Source organism: Bos grunniens, chromosome 6 (genome assembly GCF_055505025.1).
Source record: "Bos grunniens cultivar Pamir isolate PY7600 chromosome 6, Bosgru_T2T1.0, whole genome shotgun sequence".
Classification (NCBI taxonomy): Eukaryota; Metazoa; Chordata; class Mammalia; order Artiodactyla; family Bovidae; genus Bos; species Bos grunniens.
Genome location: NC_141170.1, coordinates 62,724,154 through 62,745,280, shown reverse-complemented (window position 1 = coordinate 62,745,280; position 21,127 = coordinate 62,724,154). Strand labels below are relative to the sequence as shown.

The 21,127-nt window shown below is 38.3% G+C and overlaps 2 protein-coding genes across 14 annotated transcripts in view; one reads left to right on the top strand and one right to left on the bottom strand.

The window, feature by feature from the left end:
* ARAP2 (ArfGAP with RhoGAP domain, ankyrin repeat and PH domain 2) overlaps positions 1-21,127 on the bottom strand; it is a 585,721-nt gene that overhangs the window by 314,890 nt on the left and 249,704 nt on the right. The window lies entirely within an intron of this gene.
* Positions 1-21,127, top strand: part of DTHD1 (death domain containing 1) — a 118,103-nt gene that overhangs the window by 85,342 nt on the left and 11,634 nt on the right. The window contains exons 1-3 of one of the 3 annotated variants that reach the window (XR_015165504.1): positions 6,363-6,626; positions 7,226-7,292; positions 7,815-7,952. Coding sequence is in view for 2 of the 3 variants with exons in the window: in XM_086406199.1 (XP_086262325.1) it covers positions 2,741-2,798; positions 7,815-8,176 (420 nt within the window). In the remaining variant the exon portion in view is untranslated. Of the gene's footprint in view, positions 1-2,740; positions 2,799-6,362; positions 6,627-7,225; positions 7,293-7,814; positions 19,363-21,127 lie in introns of those variants that run through there. The other 2 variants (XM_086406199.1, XM_086406198.1) reach the window with 2 other exon arrangements.

The window sequence follows — 21,127 nt, the reverse complement described above, 5'->3', positions numbered from 1 at the left end:
TAAGCACACAGCACAGTATTTCACTGTATATATTTGTGCATGCTAAGTCACTCAGTCATGTCCAACTTTTTGCGACCCCATGGACTATAGCCCACCAGCCTCTTCTGTCCATGGGGATTCTCCAGGCAAGAACACTGGAGTGGGTTGTCGTGCCCTCCTCCAGGGGATATTCCTGACCCAGAGATCGAAACTGTTGTCTCTTATCTCTCCTGCACTGGCAGGCAAGTTATTTACTACTAGAGCCACCTGGGAAGCCTCGGGTATATATATATACATATATCTATATATGTATATATAATGTATCTTCTTTATCCATTCACCTATCGATGGACACAGGTTTTTTCCATATCTGACAACTGTAATATATTGCAATAAACATAAGAGTTGACTCATTGGAAAAGACTCTGATGCTGGGAGGGAATGGAGGCAGAAGGAGAAGGGGACGACGGAAGATGAGATGGCTGGATGGCATCACTGACTCAATGGACGTGAATTTAAGTGAACTCCGGGAGTTTGTGATGGACAGGGAGGCCTGGCGTGCTGCGATTCATGGGGTCACAAAGAGTCGGACACGACTGAGTGACTGAACTGAACTGAACTGAACTGAAGGGTGCATCTATCTTTTCAACTTAGTGTTTTTATATTATTCATATAAATACCAAGAAGTGGAAATATGGTTAGTTCTATTCTTAATTTTTGAAGAACATCCATACTGTTTTCCATAGTGGCTGCACCAATTTACAGTCCCACAACAATGAGTGTTTTCTTTTCTCCTGTCCTCTCTAACATTTGTTATTTTTTCTCTTTTCAATAATAGCCATTCTGCAAGTAATATCTCATTGTAATTTTGATTGACATTTCCCTAATAATTAGTAGTGTTGAACATCTTTCCATGCCTGTTAGCCATCTCTATGTCTTCTTGGCAAAGTGTCTGTTCAGATTCCCTGTCCATTTTAAAATTATTTGTTATTGAGTTATGTGAGTTTTTAAAATGTATTTTAGATATTAACCCCATAGATAAATAATATCTTCTCCCATTCAGTAGGTTGCTATTTCATTTTGATAACAGTTTGCCTTAACTCTTCAGAAGTTGTTTTTTTTTTAATTTATGTAGTCCAATTTGCTTATTTTTACTTTTCCCTTGCCTTTGAAGTGAGATCCACAATGTTACTGCCTATGTTTTTGTCTAGGATTTTTATGATTTCAGATCTTACATTCAGATCTTTAATCTATTTTTAGATCAGGAGCTTTCTATGCCACCATCTTGCTTGCATGCCTTAATGGATATTTTATATACATGTCTATGTAGTATACATGACAAGAATACCTACAAAATATTATATTCTGATTTAATAAATTAGTGCTTTTAATGAAGCAGTTTACAATACATTAATATAGAGTTCTACATCATTCTTGTATCATTGCTATGAGAAGACTTTTTAAAAAATCAGTTTTATTTTGAAATAATTATAGATTTACAGGAAGTTGCTAAATATAGTACAGAGAGGTGCTAGATATTCTCACCCAGTTTTCCTCAGTGGTTACACCTTACATAACTATAGCAAAATATCAAAGCCAGGAAGTTGACATCAATTAAACACGTGTATATAGTACTGTTACTGTTTTATCAGATGTGTAGATTTGTGTAACCACTGCATTCAAGATATACAACTGTTCTAGCATTACAAAGACCTACCTTGTGATATCTTTTTATAATCTTCTACCACCATCCTAACCCCTGGAAATCACCCATCTATTCTATATCTTTGTAATTCTGTAAGTTCAACAATGTGGTATAAATGGAATCAGAGTATATGACCTTTCGAGACTGAATTTTTTTCACTCAGCACAACTCTGAAGTTCATGCAAGGTGTTGCATTTATCAATGACTTATCCTCTTTATTGTTTAATTGTATCCCACCTTGTGGACGTTCAATAGTTTTTTTAGCCATTCACCTTAGCTATTACAAATAAAGTTGCTATGAATATCTGTGTACAGTTTTCTGAGGTGTGTGTGTGTGTGTATGTGTGCATTTTATTAAATCATGTTTCAGAGCTGAGGCTGAGGATGGAAATAAACTGTCCAGAGCACTGAACAGGTTTTCAAACATATATTTTAACTTACTCTCTTGTGCTATTTTTCCTGATTCTATATTAACTGAAAACAAACCATTCTGTGGACAGTGTAGAAAGGTAATGATTATATATTTGATTTCTTCTTGACAAAATATTGATTCAGAATAATATTGGCTTAAAGACTTGGTTGTTTTTAGCATTATGTCTGCACATTGATTCACTCATTTATTCACAAAAACTAATGTTTGAATACCCACCAGGTACCAGGCCTGATGCTGAGTGTTGAGCAAGGTGCCTGGTCCGCAGGGGCTTTTACTAAATATTATGTTTGTATCATAGAGGTAGCTTGCTCTTTGTTAGCTGTATTAACAGTTTTAAATTTTAGTTTAGAAAGTGTTTATTCAGAGTTAATTAAACTGCTATAATAATATTTATATGCGTATTCCTAATTTAAATTTTCTGAAAGATTTGTGTTAATATATGTTGCCTTATCTTGGGAAAGCAACTGCTGAGCATGCAGACAAAAATACACAATGTGATTTTGCAAGGCATGCAATTCAGGACTTTTCCCAAACAGGGGTGAAGTTCAGAAGGACTTTAATGTGTAGCTTGTTCACAAATTAATGATTTCTTCTGCTTATTCTGTGTCCCTTTCTCCCCAAAGCATGAAAAATTAATCAACCGTCCACAGAGTACCAAAAGAATTTCTACAGATCCACTCGGTAAGAAATATTTGCTGTGTCCTCATTATGATGGTGCTCTTTTCTTCTTATATTTTATATTTTATGTGAATCTTAGGACAAACAGAGAACTTTGCTATTAACAATAATTTGCTAAATAATCATTTCTTATCAGCCGAATAAATAAGTTTTCCTTTATAAGTCATGCACATAGGAACAAAATTCTTACATGGAGATGTAGTTACACTTTTAGTAAAGTCTATAAGAAATATGAATTCTTCTAAGTACTGTTTAACTAAGGGAACTAGTAATTGCTTTATTTGGTCAACAAACTACTATGGTTTGTTCTTAAATGTTGACTATTAGGTTTTGAATCTTAAAATAGATCTTAAATAGAGGTATATATAGAGGTATGAAACCACAAGAGAAATATAAAATTTGACTGCGGTTATGTCTAATTCAGCTACATAACAATGACACATATTTCAGAATTTGACACTTTTATTCTATTTTAGTCTCCGAAACAACTCATTTTGTGATGCTAACAATTACTATTGTGACAATTTATAGGTCTTCAAAAGATATCAGTGAATATGTCTTGACTATTGTGTCAGTCTCCCAACTGATGGCATAACATTTCGTTTAGGGGTTTTCTTTGTGGAAGTGTATAAAAACTTTACAAGCTGCTGAATTAAATTATAAGTAGGTAGGATGGGCATAAACCTTAGCATTATACACTCTTTCAGAGGCAATAAAATTTATATTTTTCAGTGAGATCAGGATATAGAGCAAAAAGAAAACACGAAAGCCCAAACCCCCAAAACCAAACAAAAAATCCCTACTGAAACAACAATAGTAGTAGATGAAAACCAAGCAGGGTGATAATGTTAACTTTGAAGAACTTGGTGTTCAAATAAAAGCTCTCCCACTCCCTCTGGTAACAACCACCAGAGAGGACAAGGGTATAGGGATCTTTCTTAAGTGTACCAGGGAGTCCTAAACTGCTATACAATGTGGTCTTGCATGGCCAATGCCATCTGAGCTGCTGCAGGATGATGGTAGATGAGGTTAGAGCAGGATACAGTTATAAACAGCCTTAAATGCTAAGTTGAGAAGTTTAGACAATGAAGGAGGCCACAAGAGATGTATTAACAAGGAATGAACAAGATCAGATTAGACTTTGAAAACTTCTATTTGTTAGTTGTGTAGGAGACTACACTGATAGCAGGGGTATGAGTTATAACCCTGGTTCTTAAAATTTTCCAGAAAAAAGAGGTAGGACATGATTGAATCCATAAGACTATGAAGTGGGAGAAACATCTGAGGTATGATTACAGTTACAGCCAATAGAACTTGAGTATAAGTGATAAGATATAATAAGCTTTGAGAAACTGGGATAATCTTATGTGTATTAGTAATACTAAGCTGTAAAGTGAAGTGAAGTCACTCAGTCGTGTCCGACTCTTTGCGACCCCGTGGACTCTAGCCTACCAGGCTCTTTCGTCCATGGGATTTTCCAGGCAAGAATACTGTAGTGGGTTGCCATTTCCTTGGAGTGGTCCCATTTACTAAGATAGTGAATAGAGTAAAGGATCAGGCAGAGGGAGGGAAAAACTAAAGTTTATTTCAATTTTAGTAATGTGGAATTTAAATTGGCTGTACTATAAACTGGTAAAGATAACCAGGAGATGAATATTGCAGATGAATGTGGGTTTGGTTTCAAACCATCACAATAAAGCAAATATCATGATAAAGTCACATGAATTTTTGGGTGTCCTAGTACATATAACAGAGAGGGCAATGGCACCCCACTCCAGCACTCTTGCCTGGGAAAGCCCATGAACGGAGGAGCCTGGTGGGCCGCAGTCCATGGGGTCGCTAAGTGTCGGACGCGACTGAGCAACTTGACTTTCACTTTTCACTTTCATGCATTGGAGAAGGAAATGGCAACCCACTCCAGTGTTCTTGCCTGGAGAATCCCAGGGAGGGGGGAGCCTGGCGGGCTGCCTTCTATGGGGTCACACAGAGTTGGACATGACTGAAGTGACTTAGCAGCAGCAGCAGCAGTACATATAAAAGTTACATTTACATTATATTGTAGTCTAATTGTGCAACAGAGTTACGTCTAGAAACTAATGTACATACATTAAAAATACTTCACTGCTAAAAAAACATGCTGACCATTTTCTGAACCTTCAGCGAGTCATAATCTTTTTACAATAGTAACATCAATGATCATGGATCACAGATCACCATACCAAATAAAATAATGAAAACATTTGAAATACTGTGAGAATGACCAAAATGTGACACAGAGACACAAAGTGAGCAAAGATGTTGGAAAAATGGCACTCATAGATTTGCTTGACCCAGAGTTGCCACAAATCTTCAATTTTCAAACAACGACAACAAACAGTGCAGTATCCATGAAGGGCAATAAAGCAAAGCACAAGAAAACAAGGTGTGCCTGTACCAGGATTTAGGAAAACAGAGTTAAAGATGAAGATACGCTAGATCTGGGATAATTCACATAGAGGAGATGGTTACGGCAGTTGGTGAATTTCGAGGGGAGGGGCAGAAATAGAAGGGGCCTGAGCTAGGAAGCAGTAATTCAGCACAATTAGGAGGAGGAAAGTCAGCACAGAGGGAAGAGAGAGAAAAGAGGAACACCAGGGCAGGCCATGGAACCCAAGGGAAGGAGTAAAATGCTATGTGGAAGCTGGAGAAGATGCAGACTAAGAATCAGTTGCTATAAGTATTATCTAGGAGGGCTCTAGAAAGATTGGAAAGAAAAGCTTAAACAGAGTTTTAAAAGAGGATATCAATATCCTGTGATAAACTATATGGAAAAGAATATGAAAAATAATGTATATATATCTGAGTCACTTTGCTGCACAGTAGAAATTAACACATCATTGTAAATCAACTATACTTAAATAAAATTAATTTTTTTAAAAGAGGTTATATAACCCCAAAGCAAGGGCCTAGGAAAGCATTAATATTGATGGATTTAAGGCATCAAATTTACGTTAGGCACGAAAAGGTTTTATGGAAAAGGAGGGAGAGAGCAAGCCTGGGAGCTAGAAACAGTAGGAGAAACAAGGGAAAGGAAAGCCTGAGAGTACTTGTGGGAAGCCTGGAAAGAATCTGATGGAAGAGTGGTTAAGGGAATGGTGTGAAGGGAAATTATTTGATGAAAAACACTGTGGGGATGGCACCCATCAAGCATGGTGGAGTGAGATTCTATAAGAAAGTGATTTTGAAATGAAAGTGAGATTATGAGAACTCAGGTCAAATGGCTTTGTGGAAAGTTAGGAGGAAGAGCCACTGGCTAAGTGAAACACAGTAAGAGTGAGATTGAGACTTGATTGACACTGCTGCGGAAAATTTTAAATGGGAAACAGACTTTTTAATGAATTTGTAAGCTGCTAAAGACTTAAAATGTGTGCAAAACATAGAACTTGAGGATCACATTCTGTTTCTTTTATAACCTGGGATATCCCAGTAGTTGACTGCCATGTAAGTAAGACAGAATTGATGGCTGACAAATTGAGAACATTGAAAGCTAAAGAGGACAGCAGATTTTAAGGAGGATGCAAACCCATTATTGACATATAGAGCTGATTGTTATGGTAGTATGTGTTCAGAGGCAGACGGAATGGTGTGAGCATCAAAGGACTTGCTGTATTAGCAATGGGGCAAGAAGCATATTAAGTAGGAGCAAAGGAATAAAAGCTGTGTAGGTTTAGGGGGCAGTGGTTAACAATAATACAGAGCAGGTGAAGCCAAGGAGACAGAATAATTCTGGCTGGTGATGAAATGTAAGGATTGGCCATGAAAGTCAGTTTCTAATATGGAGTCATCACACAGGTCAGTGATGTTGACAAGATTTAGAAATGAGGAGGTCAGAGGTGCAAATAGTTATCAACAGGATTGCTGATGACGGGGCCTGCCAACGGCAAGAGACAGATGATGCAGTCAGGGAGAAGAAGGCTTATCCATGTGGCATGGGCATTAAAATGAATATATTGCAGGAAGGAAGTGGAATGTTGGTAAAGTGACAGTGGAGAGGACGGATGTGTTGGCTCCATTTCCTGAGTAGCTTTCACAGAACAGTGGTATGATTTATAGTGTAAAAGCAGGTGCAATCTATGTGAGGAGGTAGATAGAATAAAGTAAAAGGTGGCAGACAGAGAGCTCTTTTCTGACACCAAACCAGGGAAACTGGTGCAGACTTTTGAATGAGTGGGAGAAAGTGGCTGTGATGCAGGTTAGAAGTTACATGAGGAAGGAGAGAGATGGTGGGGTCCAAGGGGTTTTCTGAGAGTGAGGGCTACACAATAAAATAAGTAACAACAACAATAGAAAATTAGAATCATACATTTAAGTGGTAGCAGGAGTCACAGGGTAAGGGAAAGGGTAAGCTGAACATATAGGACATATTCAGAGATGTTTATGGTTCTAAATAGTCCAGAAACCAAGGGAAGGACGTGCAATGGATCTTCTATAGAACTCATCTTTGGAGAGTGGATCTTGGTGAGTTTATGTGTGTGTGTGTGTGTGTGTGTGTGTGTCTGTAGTTGGGGGACTGGGGTGTGAGGATTGCCTAACTGCTGCTATAGTTTATGTATTAGGTTAGCACGAATTAAGAGAAGTATTTTTTGAACCTAAAAATGTATTTTAACATAGTACTATCCAAATGTGGTTGGGGACCTCAGCATCAGTGTCATCTGGGTGCTTATTAAAAATGCTAAGTTTTGCCCATATCCTAGTCTTATTTAGACTATCCAGGGTGGGGACATGAGCACCATGTTAACAAGCCCTCCTTGATCTCATGGAAGTTAACATTGGAGAAGCATTTCTAACCCTCTGCAATAGGTGGTTCCCTCAGAAGAAGATCCCAAAGGCTCTCAGCTGTTCTGGGTGGGCCGATATCTTTCTGCTGCCGAGAGGCCAAACCAGAGACTGAGTAGGTTTCCTGTGAACAGGTGGAGGGTTGGATGAGCACACTCCCCAGGAAAGGGTTCTAACTCTGAGTGTCCCCCGTGTGCCTGGCAGAAGCCCTGTGGGACAACTTGCTCTACTGGCTGGCGGATGAGCTCTCAGAGGAGAATGCCCTGTGTCTCTCCTCCTCACTCCCTCTTCGCCGCAGCACCATTCAGCTCATCAAACTGAAGAATCCTGATGATCTCACAGAACAGACCCATGAACTTCTTTGTTTTTGGAAAAGATCACTCCCAAATTCCACTGACAAACTTCGCCTCCTGGCTCGCCATCTCCGCAAGATCGGCAGGAATGATCTTGCAGAAGAGCTCAAATTCAAGTGGGAAAATAAAGTGTTCACTGAACCACAGCAGTGGTCTGAGGTGGCCGAATTAAGCCCCACTGCTCTTGCTTTAGCCCTAGAAAAAGGGTCGTAGATGGTTTGAAGATGGTTTCCATTAACATTTTACTAGCAGTTTCCCAGTAATGTTGTTTGAAGTGAACTGTTTGATAGATGCAATATTGAGACAAGCAGAGAAGCACTAATCAGACCATAAAAGGCATCTGCGGGTTTGAGTCCTTGCTCAGGGTTCAGTAGTGTATGTTCTGGAAGTAAGATTGTCTTAAGCCAAACTTAATAGCATTTGTAATAGAGTTTGCCCTGTGTATATTTTAATAGCTGAGGTAGCATGTTAAGTGTAAAGGAAATAAATTCTGTATAAATTCTGTATATCATATATATATATATGATATAATATATTCCTTTTATTATTCATTTTTATTATTATCTACATAAAAGTAAACTAGTAACTCAGAACTCCAAGTAGCTAATTCACATTCTAGGTATACTGTGGAGCCCACAGGTAACAATGCAAAATAAATTAGGCTGCAGAGGCCTAATGTTGATGATAGAAAATCACTTTAAAAAAACAGCCAAGGTTGAAATAAATTAAAAATAGACTAACACTCCAGCCATTGAGTGCCACAAATTTTTAGTGAGATACAGCCTAGAATCTGGAAAGCCTCATATTTTATTGTTAGTGAAGTGAAGCAGCAGAGAGATGATGGAATAGTGGTGTCTTTTGCCCAGACTTAGGAAAACAACCTGCTACTAAACCAGTTTGACAGAAACCTTCTTACATAAGCCCTATAGGATCACTGTTTTTTTTTTCAACTGCCTTAAAAAGGAAAAAACTAAAAGAAAAAACAGTAATAATTACCTAAGCCGCTCTATCATTGATAATCCCTGTTAACATCTGTGTTTACACTTTGAGGCTTTGGTAACCCTAAAGCACTTTAGCTCCTAAAGCAGTGTGACATGATGGTTCATTAGATTCGTAACGCCAATCCATTGATGGAAGACCATAGGGCCTTGGATGGCAAATACCAATAACTACTAGTTTCGATTATGGGAACAGCTGAAAATTAATGAAGTTGTATGAAAAATTACACATTTATATGCTTCTCATATTTAAAGACAGGATCCCATTCTATAAATTAACCAGAGACTTAAGATATCTGTATGGTTATATGTTAAGAAAGAGAGAAGTCCAATTTTCAAACACATTGCTATCAAGAAACCTTATAACAGTCAAGAATTTTTATTATTTTTACCTGTTTCCAGAAAAGTACAATATTTCCCATGTGCTCTGGGAATGAAGGAAACAGACTGAAATGTTCATCGTTTTTTTTGACTACAAAATAACAGAAGAGTCAAGAAAATTAGATTTGCCTCTTACTCCACCACTAGAGATCACTATTATGAAAATATTTTGTTCCAGTTTTCTATTTTCTTGAAGGAAATGTTTCTTGAAGGAAACGTTTTTACTTCTATGTATACAGATGTATCAATATATAAATACACCTATGTGCATGCATATGCACACACACACGCTAATACACACAAACCTCTTCACACATAGAGTCTTACCCGCCTCCTTCTCACTCATACACGTCTCACACACCCTCTCTCTGTCCTCACACCCCAACAAGGATACTCACTCATATAAATGCACACGTCCCCTCCCACACACCTGTCACAAACATGTCTGCCCCTTACAGGAACAGAGACTCTCATCCACCTGTACGTTCTCACATGCATTCACACACTCTCACACACAAACAGCCTCCCACACTAACACACTTTTTCACATACAACTCCCCACCATAGACAACCTTACACACATACCGCCTTGGATCCACTTGTGCACTCTCACACACATGCTTTCACAAATGCATCCACACCTCCCTCCCACAACTCATACATACACACGCTCATTAACATGCACACCCCACACCTCCCTCCCACAACTCATACATACACATGCTCATTAACATGCACACCCCACACCTCCCTCCCACAACTCATACATACACACGCTCATTAACACGCATACCCCACAGATACACCGACAAATACACCATCTCACATTACCTGTATACCTTCACATCCACACTCACCCATACCCACCTGCACTGTGTCTCACACACACACATAAATTCCTTTACATTCATAACCTCACAGGCTCACATCTCTTCACACACTCTGACACACATTTCCCCCTAGAATTAAAAAACTTGTATATTATTGCAACAGTATAATAATAGGTACATAAAGAACAAAGTGGGTCTTCTCTGTAACCCCTCCTCTCCCTTCAGCAATCAGAGGGCATGTGTGCCACGCCCACACCCTCCCCTGTGCAGCCTGTACTCTACCTGGTGGGCTGACCGGTAAGGGCCACAGCCATGGCACTTTGGCTTCAAGGTTAACGGGGAGCCCCAGTGGGAAGCTGGGAGGATGGAGAATGAGTTGGATGTTCCCTTTCTTCCTCCCTTGAATTCACTGCAGCCAGGCTGCATCTTCACCCAAGGGCCACTGACCCTCTCCTCTGTGAACAGCTCTCTCCTGGCACTGGGAGCCTCTCCTGCTCATGTCTCATCAGGTCTGGGGTAGTAACAACTCTATTGCATCACTTCCCCTTGTGGTCCCCCACACCCTGCCCAGGCTTTTAAGACAAAGCCTCCTCTAATTATCCTAATTTGAGTGTGTCATATATTTCCTATTGAGATCCTGACTGATATTTCTCACAGTAACTTTTCTTTTTTTTTTTTTGCAGAATGGGGATCATATATTATATATAGTTTTAAATGTTATTGTCTTTTATTAAATTATGAGCATTTTCCAATATCTTTAAAGGTTTTAATAACTATCTCACTTTACAGTCATAGCATAATTTAATTTTAGTATTATCCATTAAAAAAATTAAAAAGTGGAATAATACAGTATATATATTTTTATATCTGGCTTTTGAATTCAAATTTACTTTGTTGAAATTAATTCATGTTGTTTGTGTGACAATAGTTTGCTACTTCTCATTAATAAATACTATTCCATTATATGAAGCTACTATAAGTTACATATCCATTTCACTGTAACTAGGCATTTCAGTAGATTCCAGTTTGTACCTCTCATGAACAGGGTTTTTATTAACTTTCTGTAAATATCTGTTGGTGAACATATATATTAATTTCTTCTAAGCATTTAATTAAGAGGACTATAATTGGTTACCCTAATTCATTTATCCTTTCTTCTCTTGTTGGATATTCAGATAATTTTCTTTTCAAAAAATGATGCATGATCATTTTCTACATGTGTATATAAATTATTTCATTAGGATACATTTTTGGAAATGGGATTACTTACTAGGAACAATTTTAAGGCTCTTGATACACATTGCTAAGTTGCCATTTATATTCTAATTGTCAGGTTATGAAGATTCATAGGAAAATAGCATATTTAAGTATATTTATATAAATTAGTAATTTATATAAAGTAATTTTATATAATTTATATAAATTAATGGCTTTGATTAATTACATTTATTTCTTCTTTTTTTTCTTTTTTTTTTTCTCAGTTCCATCATTGAAATCTTTTAGGTATATTTGGGATGATCTGGGTATGTGACTCAATTTTTTTCAACTGTAAATGCTTATAAATCTAGACACAGGTTAAGTATTTCCAATGAAAATTTAGGATCTGAATTGAGACATGCTCTAAGTATAAAATACACTCTGGATTTCAAAGACTTAGTAGGGACAAAAGAGCTTGTAAAATATCTTATTAATCATTTTAATTTGATTTACATGTTGAAATTATGATATTTTGGATATTGGGTTAAATAAAATATATTGTTAAAGTTACTATTATAAACTTTTTAATGAGGCTAGGCAATGGCAACCCACTCCAGTACTCTTGCCTGGAAAATCCCACGGACAGAGGAGCCTGGTAGGCTGCAGTCCATGGGGTTGCTAAGGGTCAGACACGACTGAGTGACTTCACTTTCACTTTTCACTTTTCTGCATTGGAGAAGGAAATGGCAACCCACTCCAGTGTTCTTTTTTTTTTTTTTTTTTTGCTTTCACACATACAATTTTATTTTATTTTATTTTTTCTAATGTTTGACATTTCATAGAAAGAGGAATCATAATTTCTATTTACTGCTATTTCATTGAAATGCTTTTTTTTTTTTCAAGTAAGCTGTTTTTTTTTTTTTTTTCCATGTGCGCTTGAGAAAAAGGTGAAATTCATTGTTTTGGGATGAAATGTCCTATAGCTATCAATTAGGTCTAACTGGTCTATTGTATCGTTTAAAGTTTGTGTTTCCTTGTTAATTTTCTGTTTAGTTGATCTATCCATAGGTGTGAGTGGGGTATTAAAGTCTCCCACTATTATTGGGTTATTGTTAATTTCTCCTTTCATACTTGTTAGCATTTGTCTTACATACTGCGGTGCTCCCGTGTTGGGTGCATATATATTTATAATTGTTATATCTTCTTCTTGGATTGATCCTTTGATCATTATGTAGTGACCTTCTTTGTCTCTTTTCACAGCCTTTGTTTTAAAGTCTAACTTATCTGATACGAGTATTGTGACTCCTGCTTTCTTTTGGTCCCTATTTGCATGGAAAATCTTTTTCCAGCCCTTCACTTTCAGTCTGTATGTGTCCCCTGTTTTGAGGTGGGTCTCTTGTAGACAACATATGTAGGGGTCTTGTTTTTGTACCCATTCAGCCAGTCTTTGTCTTTTGGTTGGGGCATTCAACCCATTTACGTTTAAGGTAATTACTGATAAGTATGATCCCGTTGCCATTTACTTTATTGTTTTGGGTTCGAGTTTATACACCATTTTTGTGTTTCCTGTCTAGAGAATATCCTTTAGTATTTGTTGGAGAGCTGGTTTGGTGGTGCAGAATTCTCTCAGCTTTTGCTTGTCTGAAAAGCTTTTGATTTCTCCTTCATACTTAAATGAGATCCTTGCTGGGTACAATAATCTGGGCTGTAGGTTATTTTCTTTCATCATTTTAGGTATGTCTTGCCATTCCCTCCTGGCTTGAAGAGTTTCTATTGAAAGATCAGCTGTTATCCTTATGGGAATTCCCTTGTGTGTTATTTGTTGTTTTTCCCTTGCTGCTTTTAATATTTGCTCTTTGTGTTTGATCTTTGTTAATTTGATTAATATGTGTCTGGGGGTGTTTCTCCTTGGGTTTATCCTGTTTGGGACTCTCTGGGTTTCTTGGACTTGGGTGATTATTTCCTTCCCCATTTTAGGGAAGTTTTCAACTATTATCTCCTCAAGTACTTTCTCATGGTCTTTCTTTTTGTCTTCTTCTTCTGGAACCCCTATGATTCGAATGTTGTAGCGTTTAATATTGTCCTGGAGGTCTCTGAGATTGTCCTCATTTCTTTTAATTCGTTTTTCTTTTATCCTCTCTGATTCATTTATTTCTACCATTCTATCTTCTAATTCACTAATCCTATCTCTTGCCTCTGTTATTCTACTATTTGTTGCCTCCAGAGTGTTTTTAATTTCATTTATTGCATTATTCATTATATATTGACTCTTTTTTACTTCTTCTAGGTCCTTGTTAAACCTTTCTTGCATCTTCTCAATCCTTGTCTCCAGGCTATTTATCTGTGATTCCATTTTAATTTCAAGATTTTGAATCAATTTCACTATCATTATTTGGAATTCTTTATCAGGTAGATTCCCTATCTCTTCCTCTTTTGTTTGGTTTGGTGGGCATTTACCCTGTTCCTTTATCTGCTGGGTATTCCTCTGTCTCTTCATCTTGTTTAAATTGCTGAGTTTGGGGTGTCCTTTCTGTATTCTGGCAGTTTGTGGAGTTCTCTTTATTGTGGCGTTTCCTCGCTGTGTGTGGGTTTGTATAGGTGGCTTGTCAAGGTTTCCTGGTTAGGGAAGCTTGTGTCGGTGTTCTGGTGGGTGGAGCTGTATTTCTTCTCTTTGTTCAGTCGCGCTGTGGGGAGGGAGGGAGGGATGCTGCAAACAAATGACACTGGCGTGCGCCCGCAGTGCCTCAGCCACACTGGTTCTGCCCCCACTCACGGCGCGTGTAGCCTCCCTGCCCACACTGCTCGGGCTCTAGGTTGTTCCGCCGGGAACAATCCGAGGCTGGGCCTGGGTTGCATGCACCTCCCAGGTCCAAGCCGCTCAGGTTCAGGCACTCAGGTAGTCCTCAGAGGCGCAGACTCAGTTGGGCCTGCGTTTTGTGCTCTTCCCAGGTCCGAGCAGCTCAGGTGATGAGGTGTTTGGCGAGCGCCAATGCTGCGACTTATCGCCTCCCTGCCACTCGATTATCTGGATGTAAAACCGGCGCACCTTCTCAGGCAGTTGTTGACCGTCCAGACCCCCAATAAGTTTTAGTTAGCAAAGAAGCCAGTTTTATAGATAATGTCTCTCTGGGGCTGCGATTGCCCCCTTCCGGATCTGGCTGCCTGTCACCGGAGGGTGACAGGTCTGCAGCCGGCTATCTCTGTTTAGTCCTTTGTTCCGTGCGCGGGCTGGCGGTGTCTTAGGTTAGGGCTGGCTTTTCGCATGGTAGATATCCCACAGTCTGGTTTGCTAGCCCAAATTATTTCGCTCAGATAGTGCTCAGGGTATTCAGGCCAGATTCTTACTCTCAGCGATGCAGCCCGCGCCGCGCCTCCCTGCCCAGCCCCTGCTTGCTAATGGCGGATGCAGGCGTCTGCACTGTTTCTCCGCTGGGGGAGTTACTGTAGGGCTCGCAATCTGCGAGTTTTAATTGTTTATTTATTTTTTCTCCCTGTTATGTTACCCTCTGTGCTTCCAAAGCTCGGCACGGATTCGGCAGTGAGAAGGTTTCCTGGTGTTTGGAAACTTCTCTCTTTTTAAGACTCCCTTCCCGGGACGGAACTCCGTCCCTCCCTCTTTTGTCTCTTTTATTGTCTTTAATATTTTTTCCTACCTCCTTTCGAAGAGTTGGGTTGCTTTTCTGGGTGCCTGATGTCCTCTGCCGGCATTCAGAAGTTGTTTTGTGGAATTTACTCGACGTTTAAATGCTCTTTTGATGAATTTGTGGGGGAGAAAGTGTTTTCCCCGTCCTACTCCTCCGCCATCTTGGCGCCTCCCTCTAATTACATTTATTAATTGATCAATCACTTTTATATAAATTCATATTAATTTATATAAATTAATCACTGAGGTGAATAACATGAAATTCTACATCAGAGGTAAGCCTTTGGATTGTCTTTAATTGCTCTATTGGAAAAAAGAGATATCAGCTTAAATCTTTTACAATATTTCTTCTACGAATGAATAGATCATATCCTATTGTCATTGCCAGTTAAAAAAAAAGTATATGAAGCGAAATAATATAGCAGGAATGGGAAGATTCCAGGATGTCAGAGACCTTAGCAAATATAGCTAGTTTTCAATGAAAAAATGTTAAATCCATTTATTCAGTATATATGTACTACTGAATACAAACCCTGGGTCAGGCAATCTGTTTAATGCCAGGAGCACAGAATAGAGTAAGAGACAGTCCCCTGGGTTATGCTTTATGGGTTAAAGGAAAAAAAAAAGAACCAAGGAATGAGATAAATATATTGTTCATTGCCTGTAATGAATCAGGCTCTTTTGGCTTAGTCTTTTGCAAGTATTTATTTCTTTAATTCTTCCAATGCCCTAAAAGGAAGGTACACAGCCCAGTTCTACAAGAGAGGAAATAAGATTATAAAGATTGAGTGCCTTGATTAATGTCACAGTTGAGTGACAGAGGATCCAAAGGTTGGTTGTTGGCTTGGCTCCTACCACATCATGTTGCTACTAACCTAAGGAGAATAAAGAAGGGAAATGGATATATCTATTTTTTCCTAAACTTTCTCTATTCCTACTTCTCATTTTGAAAAACAATATTTCTAATTCATATCAGTGGTACAAACAGATACCAGTTTTGAGGATGGGAATGGGAAAAGGGCCAGGAGGTAGGATGGGTTATGATTATTGATATGTGTCCCAGCTCAGTTAGTTAAATGTTCTCTTAGAGTTAAGAGACTGACAGATTAGGATAATATTGCATATTGACCTAACACAGACTGGTGATGCCCAAATACTGGGATATTTGCAGTAAATATCAGTAATCACCAATAGTTGGAGCCATACTACCATAACTAGCTATTTAGACATATAGAGAGCCCTTGAAAACAGTGGCTGCAAAACAAGGCCATTTAGCAATGAGGTCTTGGGCATCATTGCTGTGTACAGAATGAAGACTTCATCTAAGGCACATGGGTTCCCTGAATTTAAAAAAACAGTAGTTCAGAAGAAAGGGAAGTATCAAGTGAGGTCGAAATAGTGGCTGACGCAGATCTCGGATTCCCGTGTAGCTTAGTCAAGCTAGCTTCTTGTCCCTAACCTCATCAGTATGCCCCTGGACTATGTCACAGGTTTTTGACTGACTTCACATCCTTAAACCTCCACTTGCCATTCTCTCTCATGTTCTCCACTGGCACTTTCAGTTTTCTCCACTCTGCATTTATTAGCCAATATACTAAATACTTTATACTTCAATTATAGTTATTATTTTTGTAAACCTCCACCTTAGTGCATGTTATTCAAGGGTGAGGGAGCTTGTCTCTTTTGTTCACTGATGTAATTTTGTTACTCAGTACTCTTGTCTGGCACTTACTGAATGTGTCTCTGTTTTGGTATCCTTATTTTACAGATGAGAAAACTGCGGTTCAGGGTTACAGTGATACCCAGTCTGGTAGAACCTGGATCAGAGCCTAGATGATTCTGTTTTCAAAGTCCTTTTTCCTCTGCTTCCAACATTTTGCCCTTGACTCCCTTGCCCCCTTCCCCTCCATAGCCCTCTCTCTTCCATAACCTAGGGTAAACTTTTTCCAGTCCCCTGAACCACCAAGACTCAGTTAGTTGTCCTTGGCAGCCTAGACTTAGGTCTAGTTACCACACTTATACCCCGTTGTATTTGCCTATGTATCTGTTTTTTCTACGAGTCTGTAAGTTTCTTGACGGAAGAGACTGAGTTTTGTTCATTGTGGAATTTCCAGTACCCTGCACAGGTCCCAGCACGTAGTAGGGGCTCAACAAGTCTCTGCTGAATTAATGCATGAATCATATCTATACACTGTCATGCTTGGGCCCTCTTCCTGTGCCATCTTCCTTCTGGAAGCAACAGAGCTGGAGCCAATGTTCTGTCTGAAAAGGTAAAATTTAGATCAGACTCTGCTGTCATTCATCAAGCTGGAATAACTGACACAGATGAAACCAATTGCAAAGTTACCAGGATTCAATATTTCTTCACTAAATATACTGCAGCTGTAAAGTGTCCTCTTTGAGTGACTGCTGCTTTCTTACATACAGAAAAACTTTGTTATCCAAAATCACAGACTATCAGAAACTTTGCTGTTTGAAATCATATCAGTAAGAAGGAAATATCCCTCTCTTGCCTGGAGGATGTAAGTCACTTTGACACAGAAAAATGGTCTTGATTGACAACCTGAGTGCAGAGCCTCTGATAAAGGGTTTCTGGATACAGCATTGCCCCTCTGTCTCAACGTTAGTGTTTCCAAGGAAACAGGACTCTAGGTGCCCTTTTCAGTGCAGACCTGATGTTGATCTCTTTATACAAGCTGTTTTGCTTTGAGTCTATCAAAACACTCAACTCCACCCTATACCCATGACCTAAAATAACCCTGTCTTTGCCTTTCCTCAATGAGACACCACTGTTCCTTCAGTGTGCAATCTCCCTCATTGCAATGAGACAATCAGCCCAACTTTGTTGAACTTTAAGTGGGTACCTGGTGGTCCTAGGCTGTTTGGGCTAGCACATCCATGCTTCTGTGCTCTAATCTAGTAGTTCTCAAATTAGTTGCATGTTAGAATCAGCAGGAGGTGCCTGGACCCATTCTGAGAAATCCTGATTGAAGTAATCTTGAGTGAGTCCTAGGAATCAGAATTTTAAAGTCCTTCAGTTGATTCTACAGCCAAAGCTAAGAATTAGTCTTGTAGAGAAATGGACCTAAAAAAAATCTGGAATGGGCATTAAAATTCAGTTTCACAGGACCACAACTCAGTCCCCTAAGTCAGAAATTTCAGCTACAGACCTGAAGAATCTATACTCTCAGTGAATATCTCAAGTGATGTTTACATACAGGGAAGCTGAAGGACACTGCCCATTCTGTATAATTCGTGCTCAAAGTACTCTCTCAATTATGATTTTTCATGGTTAGCACAGACCCTAGAGTAACACAGGAGGAAAAAAGAAAACAGAGCAGGCTGTGTGCTGTGCTAGATATAAAAGATTTTTTTATCTTAGTTTATAGTCTTTTGAGACAATTCATCTGTTCACAAGACTAGGTAGGGTGGTATCAGGAATTGAGGCAGGGAATTGGGACAATTGGGAAAGAGGAACATTTGACCCAGAGGAACTAAATATTGAGTTTTACTCATTTGTGTTACCAGAAACAGTCATGCCAAAATCACAGAGATAAACTGACTCCCCTGAAAGCTGAATATTGTACACCTTTAAATTTGGTTCTGTTGATAGACTACACACCCAATAATACACTGTTAATTAGTATTTTTGATCTTTTCTCTCATTTTAAAGAGCAGATTTATATTTCATTTTAGTAGGTGTGCTAAAAAGTTTAAATGAACTATATTATATTATTTGTAGACATCTTTTTGGCCATTTTTATACATTCTAAAGACCTCAAAAATTTTAAATGACCCAGGACTTAATCCACTTGAAAAGCCCATGTCTGTGCCGGACAAGTTGAAACTTAAAAAACAGTCACTGCAAATGCCTAGATGCCACCACAAGAGGGCCTCTGTATCTCAGATAAAACTAAGGAAATGTTCAAGACTTCACAGAGAAAACTCTTTATATTGTCAAATAATTGTTTTGCATGACACTTTAAAAATATTTGTTATAAGTCATTTTGGAGCGTAGCCTCATTCATGATCAGTATATTGTTAGTGTAATAGTACATCATTTTGTGGCTAAATTATGCTCTAATATTCTGAAATGTCAACTCTCATTTAACATAAAAACAAAATATATAAAAACTCTTGCATTATAGACACCTTTATGTTACATTGTATCTTCTGTTTCTTCAGTCAATGCAATAGACTTGAGAGTGCAATCTATTACTGATCATAGGAAATGATGTAATTTCTCTGAAATTATCTGGAAATAAGTTTTTAAAGTATAAACTATTAAAAGTATTACAGAGTATATGTATTTTTGACTCACTTTACTTTCAAATAAATGTGATTGAATTATTTGATTTCTAAATAATTACCTTCTTGCTTTTGAAATATTTTGAATAAAGTGTTGCTATGGTTTGCCAGCAAATAAAAATGGGTTACATATATTCAGAGTAGATTTCTGAATAAATATTATTTTAAAATAATCAAATAATATTTTCAGAATGTTTTGGTTGCAATTTTAAAATAATGTACTTCTGAGATTAAATTATAAAAAATGATGAATATTACCCCTTCCACAAAGCATCATGAAACACAGTGTGATAGCCATAGAACAGCCCTTGAACATAAAGAAAAAAATGGGCATGACAGCTGAAAATAATCGAGCTACAAAGATGGCCACTAAAATGTAATTGATTGTACTGAAATATTTGCCACTTCTCTCTGTGGAAAGGCAGTGAATTCCTGCCCCATGGTTTTTACTGTTGGTCGTATAATTTAGAGTGCCCAGTGACATATGGGTATCATATTTGAGCAGAAGCTACATGAGCCATCCAGTGTTTCCATTACATTCCTTTGAGATCAGCAATGTCTCAAATAAGAAAGTTCTATCAGTCTGGATCCTGGAGCATGGAAGAGAAATTCATAGCCTATTTGTAACAAATAGTATAAAAACTATGTGAGAAAAATATGTTTCATTGTAACTTCCTATTATCCTGATTGAGGTAATTAATTTATCAAGCATAAACAAGAAAATACTGTGATTGGTTATCAGTCCTCAGATTTTAAGAAAAGGAATAGAGCCTTGGGCTTTACAGGCAAGGTAAAAAATAAATGATAAGAAGGGCAGCAAAAAATGCAAAGATTAGAATCATTGGTGTTAAGAGCAGACTGCTATAGCAAATGGGGGGAAGAGAAAGTCACTTATAGATATGGCAAGCCCAAATACTATGCCACTGAAGAAAGATTAATAATAGATACCAATTTATTGAATGCTGACTGTGTGTTAGTTAACTAACCAATCTAATCACATGGACCACAGCCTTGTCTAACTCAATGAAACTATTGAGCCATGCCATGTAGGGCCACCCAAGACGGGCGGGTCATGGTGGAGAGTTCTGACAAAATGTGGTCCACTGGAGAAGGGAATGGCAAACCACTTCAGTATTCTTGCTTTGAGAACCCCATGAACAGTATGAAAAGGCAAAAAGATAGGACACTGAAAGATGAACTCCTCAGGTCGGTAGGTGCCCAATATGCTACTGGAGATCAGTGGAGAAATAACTCCAGAAAGAATGAAAGGATGGAGCCAAAGCAAAAACAACACCCAGTTGTGGATGTGACTGATGATGAAAGTAAGGTCCTATGCTGTAAAGAGCAATATTTCATAGGAACCTGAAATGTTAGATCCATGAATCAAGGCAAATTGGAAGTGGTCAAACAGGAGATGGCAAGAGTGAACATTGACATTTTAGGAATCTGCGAACTAACATGGACTGGAATGGGTGAACTTAACTCAGATGACCATTTTATCTACTACTCTGGGCAAGAATCCCTTAGAAGAAATGGAATAGCCATCATAGTCAACAAGAGTCTGAAATGCAGTACTTGGATGCAGTCTCAAAAACGGCAGAATGATCTCTGTTCGTTTCCAAGACAAACCATTCAATATCATGGTAATCCAAGTCTATGCCCCAACCAGTAATGCTGAAGAAGCTGAAGTTAAACAGTTCTATGAAGACCTACAAGACCTTCTAGAATCAACACCCCCAAAAGATGTCCTTTTCATTATAGGGGGCTGGAATGCAAAAGTAGTAAGTCAAGAAACACCTGGAGTAAC